Source organism: Eucyclogobius newberryi, unplaced genomic scaffold (genome assembly GCF_026437365.1).
Source record: "Eucyclogobius newberryi isolate DKJ021-1_F unplaced genomic scaffold, fEucNew1.0.hap1 SCAF_16, whole genome shotgun sequence".
Classification (NCBI taxonomy): Eukaryota; Metazoa; Chordata; class Actinopteri; order Gobiiformes; family Gobiidae; genus Eucyclogobius; species Eucyclogobius newberryi.
In genome coordinates, this window is record NW_027315790.1 from 1,602,124 (window position 1) to 1,611,805 (window position 9,682).

Genomic DNA, 9,682 nt, shown 5'->3' on the forward strand with positions numbered 1-9,682 from the left:
CTGGGTGAGAGTGAGAGGAGGAGAGAAGATGTTCTGTCATTGGAGGAAAGAAAGTAAGAAGTCATTCTTTATGCAAAAGTAGCGTAATGTGTCAATGAACACGCTCCACGCTCTCTCCAGGGGCCCCCGGGCCCCCGGACTGGAGCTGGTTCTTTTGCTCTGCATCACTTCTCCCCTGAACACGCGCTCTCTCTCTCTGTCTCTCTCTCTCTCTGTCTCTCTCTCTCTCTGTCTCTCTCTCTCTCTCTCTCTCTCTCTCTCTTTTTTTTTTAAGTCTCATTGTTTGAGCGCGTAACCAAACGGTTTGTAAAACAACACCTCCTAATGACGCCATCACCGCTGACGTGCGCTCGGGCTGAACGCCTCTTGACGCGTGCAGCCGCGCGCGCCTGCCGCGTGCAGCCGCGCGCGCCTGCCGCATGGACGTATAAAAGCAGCGCGCGGCGCAGAGCCGCAAGAACAGAAGACACGAGCTGAACGCGCGCGCTCTCCTCCACAGCCTCCGGGAAAAGTAAGTCCAGCTCTGCTCCTCTGTGCTCCTCTGTGCTCCTCTGTGCTCCTCTGTGCTCCTCTGTCCTCCTCTGTGCTCCTCTGTGCTCCTCTGTCCTCCTCTGTGCTCCTCTGTGCTCCTCTGTGCTCCTCTGTCCTCCTCTGTGCTCCTCTGTCCTCCTCTGTCCTCCTCTGTGCTCCTCTGTCCTCCTCTGTCCTCCTCTGTCCTCCTCTGTCCTCCTCTGTCCTCCTCTGTGCTCCTCTGTCCTCCTCTGTGCTCCTCTGTGCTCCTCTGTCCTCCTCTGTCCTCCTCTGTGCTCCTCTGTCCTCCTCTGTCCTCCTCTGTCCTCCTCTGTCCTCCTCTGTGCTCCTCTGTCCTCCTCTGTGCTCCTCTGTCCTCCTCTGTCCTCCTCTGTGCTCCTCTGTCCTCCTCTGTCCTCCTCTGTGCTCCTCTGTGCTCCTCTGTCCTCCTCTGTCCTCCTCTGTGCTCCTCTGTCCTCCTCTGTCCTCCTCTGTCCTCCTCTGTGCTCCTCTGTCCTCCTCTGTCCTCCTCTGTGCTCCTCTGTGCTCCTCTGTCCTCCTCTGTGCTCCTCTGTGTGCTCCTCTGTGTGCTCCTCTGTGCTCCTCTGTGCTCCTCTGTGCTCCTCTGTGCTCCTTTATGTGCTCCTCTGTGTGCTCCTCTGTGCTCCTCTGTGCTCCTCTGTGTTCCTCTGTGTGCTCCTCTGTGCTCCTCTGTGCTCCTCTGTGTGCTCCTCTGTGCTCCTTTATGTGCTCCTCTGTGCTCCTCTGTGCTCCTCTGTGCTCCTCTGTGTGCTCCTCTGTGCTCCTCTGTGTGCTCCTCTGTGCTCCTCTGTGCTCCTCTGTGTGCTCCTCTGTGCCCCTTTATGTGCTCCTCTGTGTGCTCCTCTGTGTGCTCCTCTGTGTGCTCCTCTGTGTGCTCCTCTGTGCTCCTCTGTGTGCTCCTCTGTGCTCCTTTATGTGCTCCTCTGTGTGCTCCTCTGTGTGCTCCTCTGTGTGCTCCTCTGTGCTCCTTTATGTGCTCCTCTGTGTGCTCCTCTGTGTGCTCCTCTGTGCTCCTCTGTGTGCTCCTCTGTGCTCCTTTATGTGCTCCTCTGTGTGCTCCTCTGTGTGCTCCTCTGTGTGCTCCTCTGTGCTCCTCTGTGTGCTCCTCTGTGTGCTCCTCTGTGTGCTCCTCTGTGCTCCTTTATGTGCTCCTCTGTGTGCTCCTCTGTGTGCTCCTCTGTGCTCCTCTGTGTGCTCCTCTGTGCTCCTTTATGTGCTCCTCTGTGTGCTCCTCTGTGCTCCTCTGTGTGCTCCTCTGTGCTCCTCTGTGTGCTCCTCTGTGCTCCTTTATGTGCTCCTCTGTGCTCCTTTTATGTGCTCCTCTGTGTGCTCCTCTGTGTGCTCCTCTGTGCTCCTCTGTGCTCCTTTATGTGCTCCTCTGTGTGCTCCTCTGTGTGCTCCTCTGTGTGCTCCTCTGTGTGCTCCTCTGTGCTCCTCTGCGCTCCTCTGTGCTCCTTTATGTGCTCCTCTGTGTGCTCCTCTATGTGCTCCTCTGTGCTCCTCTGTGCTCCTCTGTGTGCTTCTCTGTGTGCTCCTCTGTGTGCTCCTCTGTGTGCTCCTCTGTGCTCCTTTATGTGCTCCTCTGTGTGCTCCTCTGTGTGCTCCTCTGTGTGCTCCTCTATGTGCTCCTCTGTGCTCCTCTGTGCTCCTCTGCGCTCCTCTGTGCTCCTTTATGTGCTCCTCTGTGTGCTCCTCTATGTGCTCCTCTGTGCTCCTCTGTGCTCCTCTGTGCTCCTCTGCGCTCCTCTGTGCTCCTTTATGTGCTCCTCTGTGTGCTCCTCTATGTGCTCCTCTGTGTTCCTCTACTTTAGGATGTTCCTCAGAGCGTGCACCATGAGGGCTGCAGCCTCCTCAGGTGATGTATGTGCGTGTGCTCCTCAGATGCATGCTAACGTGTTGAGCTGGCTGGGCAGCCTGGGGCTGGTGCTGTGGGCGCTGCTGTGCCTCAGTGCCCTGGCGGAGGGATATCCCATCAAACCCGAGAACCCTGGGGACGATGCCCCGGCAGAGGAACTCGCCAAGTATTATTCCGCTTTGAGACACTACATCAACCTCATCACGAGACAGAGGTAAGTGTTGTTCCTGACGTCTGGCAGACGTCTGCTCATCAACCTAACAGTTGATCCCTGGTGCTATTGCATACGGCCAGTGGGTACTTGGGCAAGACACTTCAACCGTCCATGCTCCTGTCACTGCCTGTGTACACTGGTGTGTTTGATTCACCGCTGTGTCTCCTGTGTGTTTCTGACCCTCTGTGTGGTGCAGGTATGGGAAGCGCTCCTCCCCTGAGCTCCTGGACACACTGATCTCAGATCTGCTGCTGAGGGAGAGCACGGACTCACTGCCACAGTCCAGGTGACGCCACCATCCACTAAGCCACGGCACTACACACTAACTCATGCCTGAAGTTACAAAAGTAAAGTCCGGAACATCATTTTGGCACTAATATGGAATCAATCGTTGTATTTATAAGAGAGATATTCTTTTATTGTCCCGCATGGGGAAATTTCATTGATGCAACGCAGGTAGAAACAGAAAAAGAAAAGAACAGATCACTTATATTGCAACTTTCATGACACAGCTGCCCTGGGGCAAGGCTGCCATTCTGCACCATTGGCCCCTGCCAACACCACTCATTCACCAAGACATCAGATTCATACAAGCAATGTGTCCAGCCTAAGGACACTAGAGCCACAGTCGCCCTGTGGCCCACCAGGCTGGTCAGCAGGTGTGGGTCAGCAGGTATGGGTCAGCAGGTGTGGGTCAGCAGGTGTGGGTCAGCAGGTGTGGGTCAGCAGGTGTGGGTCAGCAGGTATGGGTCAGCAGGTGTGGGTCAGCAGGTGTGGGTCAGCAGGTGTGGGTCAGCAGGTATGGGTCAGCAGGTATGGGTCAGCAGGTATGGGTCAGCAAGTGTGGGTCAGCAGGTGTGGGTCAGCAGGTATGGGTCAGCAGGTGTGGGTCAGCAGGTGTGGGTCAGCAGGTATGGGTCAGCAGGTGTGGGTCAGCAGGTGTGGGTCAGCAGGTATGGGTCAGCAGGAGTGGGTCAGCAGGTGTGGGTCAGCAGGTGTGGGTCAGCAGGTATGGGTCAGCAGGTGTGGGTCAGCAGGTATGGGTCAGCAGGTATGGGTCAGCAAGTGTGGGTCAGCAGGTGTGGGTCAGCAGGTATGGGTCAGCAGGTATGGGTCAGCAGGTGTGGGTCAGCAGGTATGGGTCAGCAGGTATGGGTCAGCAGGTGTGGGTCAGAAGGTATGGGTCAGCAAGTGTGGGTCAGCAGGTAGGGGTCAGCAGGTATGTGTCAGCAGGTGTGGGTCAGCAGGTGTGGGTCAGCAGGTGTGGGTCAGCAGGTATGGGTTAGCAAGTGTGGGTCAGCAGGTAGGGGTCAGCAGGTATGGGTCAGCAGGTGTGGGTCAGCAGGTGTGGGTCAGCAGGTGTGGGTCAGCAGGTATGGGTCAGCAGGTGTGGGTCAGCAGGTATGGGTCAGCAGGTATGGGTCAGCAGGTTTGGGTCAGCAGGTATGGGTCAGCAAGTGTGGGTCAGCAGGTATGTGTCAGCAGGTGTGGGTCAGCAGGTGTGGGTCAGCAGGTAGGGGTCAGCAGGTATGGGTCAGCAGGTATGGGTCAGCAGGTGTGGGTCAGCAGGTGTGGGTCAGCAGGTATGGGTCAGCAGGTGTGGGTCAGCAGGTATGGGTCAGCAGGTATGGGTCAGCAGGTGTGGGTCAGCAGGTGTGGGTCAGCAGGTATGAGTTAGCAAGTGTGGGTCAGCAGGTGTGGGTCAGCAGGTATGGGTCAGCAAGTGTGGGTCAGCAGGTGTGGGTCAGCAGGTGTGGGTCAGCAGGTATGGGTCAGCAGGTGTGGGTCAGCAGGTATGGGTCAGCAGGTATGGGTCAGCAGGTGTGGGTCAGCAGGTGTGGGTCAGCAGGTATGGGTCAGCAGGTGTGGGTCAGCAGGTGTGGGTCAGCAGGTATGGGTCAGCAGGTATGGGTCAGCAGGTATGGGTCAGCAGGTGTGGGTCAGCAGGTATGGGTCAGCAGGTATGGGTCAGCAAGTGTGGGTCAGCAGGTGTGGGTCAGCAGGTGTGGTATGGGTCAGCAGGTGTGGGTCAGCGGGTGTGGGTCAGCAGGTGTGGGTCAGCAGGTATGGGTTAGCAAGTGTGGGTCAGCAGGTATGGGTCAGCAGGTGTGGGTCAGCAGGTGTGGGTCAGCAGGTATGGGTCAGCAGGTGTGGGTCAGCAGGTATGGGTCAGCAGGTATGGGTCAGCAGGTGTGGGTCAGCAGGTATGGGTCAGCAGGTGTGGGTCAGCAAGTGTGGGTCAGCAGGTATGGGTCAGCAGGTATGGGTCAGCAGGTATGGGTCAGCAGGTGTGGGTTAGCAGGTATGGGTCAGCAGGTGTGGGTCAGCAGGTGTGGGTCAGCAGGTGTGGGTCAGCAGGTGTGGGTCAGCAGATATGGGTCAGCAGGTGTGGGTCAGCGGGTGTGGGTCAGCAGGTGTGGGTCAGCAGGTATGGGTTAGCAAGTGTGGGTCAGCAGGTAGGGGTCAGCAGGTATGGGTCAGCAGGTGTGGGTCAGCAGGTATGGGTCAGCAGGTATGGGTCAGCAGGTGTGGGTCAGCAGGTATGGGTCAGCAAGTGTGGGTCAGCAGGTAGGGGTCAGCAGGTATGTGTCAGCAGGTGTGGGTCAGCAGGTGTGGGTCAGCAGGTGTGGGTCAGCAGGTGTGGGTCAGCAGGTATGGGTTAGCAAGTGTGGGTCAGCAGGTAGGGGTCAGCAGGTATGGGTCAGCAGGTGTGGGTCAGCAGGTGTGGGTCAGCAGGTGTGGGTCAGCAGGTATGGGTCAGCAGGTGTGGGTCAGCAAGTGTGGGTCAGCAGGTATGGGTCAGCAGGTGTGGGTCAGCAGGTGTGGGTCAGCAGGTATGAGTTAGCAAGTGTGGGTCAGCAGGTATGGGTCAGCAGGTATGGGTCAGCAGGTGTGGGTCAGCAGGTGTGGGTCAGCAGGTATGGGTCAGCAGGTATGGGTCAGCAAGTGTGGGTCAGCAGGTGTGGGTCAGCAGGTGTGGGTCAGCAGGTATGGGTCAGCAGGTGTGGGTCAGCGGGTGTGGGTCAGCAGGTGTGGGTCAGCAGGTATGGGTTAGCAAGTGTGGGTCAGCAGGTATGGGTCAGCAGGTGTGGGTCAGCAGGTATGGGTCAGCAGGTGTGGGTCAGCAGGTATGGGTCAGCAGGTATGGGTCAGCAGGTGTGGGTCAGCAGGTATGGGTCAGCAGGTGTGGGTCAGCAGGTATGGGTCAGCAGGTATGGGTCAGCAGGTATGGGTCAGCAGGTGTGGGTCAGCAGGTGTGGGTCAGCAGATATGGGTCAGCAGGTGTGGGTCAGCGGGTGTGGGTCAGCAGGTAGGGGTCAGCAGGTATGGGTCAGCAGGTGTGGGTCAGCAAGTGTGGGTCAGCAGGTATGGGTCAGCAGGTATGAGTTAGCAAGTGTGGGTCAGCAGGTATGAGTTAGCAAGTGTGGGTCAGCAGGTAGGGGTCAGCAGGTATGGGTCAGCAGGTATGGGTCAGCAGGTGTGGGTTAGCAGGTATGGGTTAGCAGGTATGGGTCAGCAGGTATGGGTCAGCAGGTATGGGTCAGCAGGTATGGGTCAGCAGGTGTGGGTTAGCAGGTGTGGGTCAGCAGGTGTGGGTCAGCAGGTGTGGGTCAGCAGGTATGGGTCAGCAGGTATGGGTCAGCAAGTGTGGGTCAGCAGGTATGGGTCAGCAGGTATGGGTCAGCAAGTGTGGGTCAGCAGGTGTGGGTCAGCAGGTGTGGGTCAGTGGTATGGGTCAGCGGGTGTGGGTCAGCGGGTGTGGGTCAGCAGGTGTGGGTCAGCAAGTGTGGGTCAGCAGGTGTGGGTCAGCAGGTGTGGGTTAGCAGGTATGGGTCAGCAGGTGTTGGTCAGCAGGTGTGGGTCAGCAAGTGTGGGTCAGCAGGTGTGGGTCAGCAGGTGTGGGTTAGCAGGTGTGGGTCAGCAGGTGTGGGTCAGCAGGTGTGGGTCAGCAGGTATGGGTCAGCAGGTATGGGTCAGCAAGTGTGGGTCAGCAGGTATGGGTCAGCAGGTATGGGTCAGCAAGTGTGGGTCAGCAGGTGTGGGTCAGCAGGTGTGGGTCAGCGGGTATGGGTCAGCGGGTGTGGGTCAGCAGGTGTGGGTCAGCAGGTGTGGGTCAGCAGGTAGGGGTCAGCAGGTATGTGTCAGCAGGTGTGGGTCAGCAGGTGTGGGTCAGCAGGTGTGGGTCAGCAGGTATGGGTTAGCAAGTGTGGGTCAGCAGGTAGGGGTCAGCAGGTATGGGTCAGCAGGTGTGGGTCAGCAGGTGTGGGTCAGCAGGTATGGGTCAGCAGGTGTGGGTCAGCAGGTATGGGTCAGCAGGTGTGGGTCAGCAGGTGTGGGTCAGCAGGTGTGGGTCAGCAGGTATGGGTCAGCAGGTGTGGGTCAGCAGGTATGGGTCAGCAGGTATGGGTCAGCAGGTGTGGGTCAGCAGGTATGGGTCAGCAAGTGTGGGTCAGCAGGTATGTGTCAGCAGGTGTGGGTCAGCAGGTGTGGGTCAGCAGGTGTGGGTCAGCAGGTATGGGTCAGCAGGTATGGGTCAGCAAGTGTGGGTCAGCAGGTATGGGTCAGCAGGTATGGGTCAGCAAGTGTGGGTCAGCAGGTGTGGGTCAGCAGGTGTGGGTCAGCAGGTGTGGGTCAGCAGGTGTGGGTCAGCAGGTATGGGTCAGCAAGTGTGGGTCAGCAGGTATGTGTCAGCAGGTGTGGGTCAGCAGGTGTGGGTCAGCAGGTGTGGGTCAGCAGGTATGGGTCAGCAGGTATGGGTCAGCAAGTGTGGGTCAGCAGGTATGGGTCAGCAGGTATGGGTCAGCAAGTGTGGGTCAGCAGGTGTGGGTCAGCAGGTGTGGGTTAGCAGGTATGGGTCAGCAGGTGTTGGTCAGCAGGTGTGGGTCAGCAAGTGTGGGTCAGCAGGTGTGGGTCAGCAGGTGTGGGTTAGCAGGTGTGGGTCAGCAGGTGTGGGTCAGCAGGTGTGGGTCAGCAGGTATGGGTCAGCAGGTATGGGTCAGCAAGTGTGGGTCAGCAGGTATGGGTCAGCAGGTATGGGTCAGCAAGTGTGGGTCAGCAGGTGTGGGTCAGCAGGTGTGGGTCAGCGGGTATGGGTCAGCGGGTGTGGGTCAGCGGGTATGGGTCAGCAGGTGTGGGTCAGCAGGTATGGGTCAGCGGGTGTGGGTCAGCAGGTATGGGTCAGCGGGTATGGGTCAGCAGGTGTGGGTCAGCGGGTGTGGGTCAGCAGGTGTGGGTCAGCGGGTGTGGGTCAGCAGGTGTGGGTCAGCAGGTATGGGTCAGCGGGTATGGGTCAGCAGGTGTGGGTCAGCGGGTGTGGGTCAGCAGGTGTGGGTCAGCGGGTGTGGGTCAGCAGGTGTGGGTCAGCAGGTGTGGGTCAGCGGGTATGGGTCAGCGGGTATGGGTCAGCAGGTGTGGGTCAGCAGGTGTGGGTCAGCGGGTGTGGGTCAGCGGGTATGGGTCAGCGGGTATGGGTCAGCAGGTGTGGGTCAGCAGGTGTGGGTCAGCGGGTGTGGGTCAGCAGGTGTGGGTCAGCATTTTTTTCACATATAATTTTATTCTAAACAAGTAAATAAAATGTAATGAATAAGTAAATTGACATTTAAAAATAATGACTGATACATTTAGTCAGATAATAAAAAACTGAACCTTGACATGTGATGTAACCTGAGCTCTCACAGTTCCTCTGGCCTTTAAGGCCCGTGTACTTCAGCGCGGTGAGCGAGCGTTACGACAGGTGCGACATTCAGACTGAATATAACCCAGAAGTCTTTGAAAACAGAATGATCATGATCATTGTTGAATCTGTTTTTCACTGTCGCCCTCGAGGCCACTGCTGGTGGGATAATCTTTACTGATCTGAGTCATCGTCCTCAGCCAATCAGCTCATCACTGCAAAAGAAGCATTTTGATTGGTTGGGACTGACCAGGTCATTTGTGCTTTTGTCAAGTTTGTCATACCTTCTGGGGCCCTCACCAGCCTGGGGCCCTGGTTTGCCACACCTGTTGCTGCAGCTCTGCTTGGACCAGCTGAGGGTCCAAACCCAGGTCCAGCACTGACCCTCCGCTCTCCCTGCGGTCACTGGACACTGTAGCTGCTTTTAAAGCTCAAAACCTTTTTCAGTCGAGCCTTTTAATGACAGTTGTTTTAGGGACGGACTTTACAGTAGATTGTTGTACATTTGTCGCTCACTTCACGTTTTGTGTCGTTTGTTTCATTCTGTGTTTTATACTGTTTTATGAAGCACGTTGTGAAAAGTGCTACAAACATCAAACACGTTCAAGAGATGTTCAAGTCTTTAAATGAACCGTGTCAAACCCATAACTGTTATAAAACCTCCTTCTAGGTTTGGCATTTTGTTCTGGGCGGGACAAGGAGTCCATCTCCCAAAGCCCTGACCTTAAATCATTTGTTCCTGACCCTAACCTTATGCTTAATTTTTGCCTTTGCCTGATAATATAATATATAATATAATATAATATATTCTCCAAAATAAAGATTTGCTAAAAATGTGGAGCCCAGACAAACTGCTAAAGAAATGTGGGTGTCCCGTCCTGTGTTAACTTCTGATGTGACTTCCTGGTTGTTGGCAGATATGACCTGTCGCTATGGTGATTGCTCCAACCTCCTGTTGGCCCCGCCTCCATGCTGCTGACCTCTCGTCTGACCTCTCGTCTGACCCCTGTGTGAGTCACCACCGCTTCAGTCCAGTCCCACCCAGCGTGTACATAAGGCCCCGCCACCCTGGGACTTAGGGGCGTGTCCTCTCTGTGTCCTCATGTCAACAATATTAAAGAGTCTGTTTGAATATGCACTTCTCCTTTGTCTTTCACTAACACGTCTGCTTCATCCTCATGAAAGGAGATGCTTCACTTTCAGTCACGTGACCTTTGTCACATGTTGCAGAGGTCACGTGACCTTTGTCACATGTTGCAGAGGTCACATGCTGTTGCCTCTGTTATAGTCATGTAAAACAGCACAGAAAAGTGAAACGTGAAAGGGTTTTGATCCTTATCTAAAGTGGTGAGTCGCTGACACTAAAAAGATAAACTTTTCTGGACTT

General features: G+C 56.2%; 1 protein-coding gene across 1 annotated transcript; it reads left to right on the top strand.

The window, feature by feature from the left end:
* Positions 1-437: 437 nt before the first annotated feature.
* Positions 438-9,429, top strand: npy (neuropeptide Y). The gene is made up of 4 exons (XM_072447281.1): positions 438-511; positions 2,434-2,621; positions 2,818-2,907; positions 9,213-9,429. Exons 2-4 carry the CDS (start codon positions 2,434-2,436, stop codon positions 9,232-9,234), a joined length of 300 nt encoding a protein of 99 aa, XP_072303382.1. The 5' UTR covers positions 438-511; the 3' UTR covers positions 9,235-9,429.
* Positions 9,430-9,682: the final 253 nt, after the last annotated feature.

Excerpts from the sequence above, each read along its gene's own strand:
- npy (XM_072447281.1), top strand. The coding sequence starts at position 2,434 with ATGCATGCTAACGTGTTGAGCTGGCTGGGCAGCCTGGGGCTGGTGCTG. Across the intron at positions 2,622-2,817 it reads AACCTCATCACGAGACAGAG|GTATGGGAAGCGCTCCTCCC; the intron begins GTAAGTGTTGTT and ends TGTGTGGTGCAG. Across the intron at positions 2,908-9,212 it reads GACTCACTGCCACAGTCCAG|ATATGACCTGTCGCTATGGT; the intron begins GTGACGCCACCA and ends GGTTGTTGGCAG.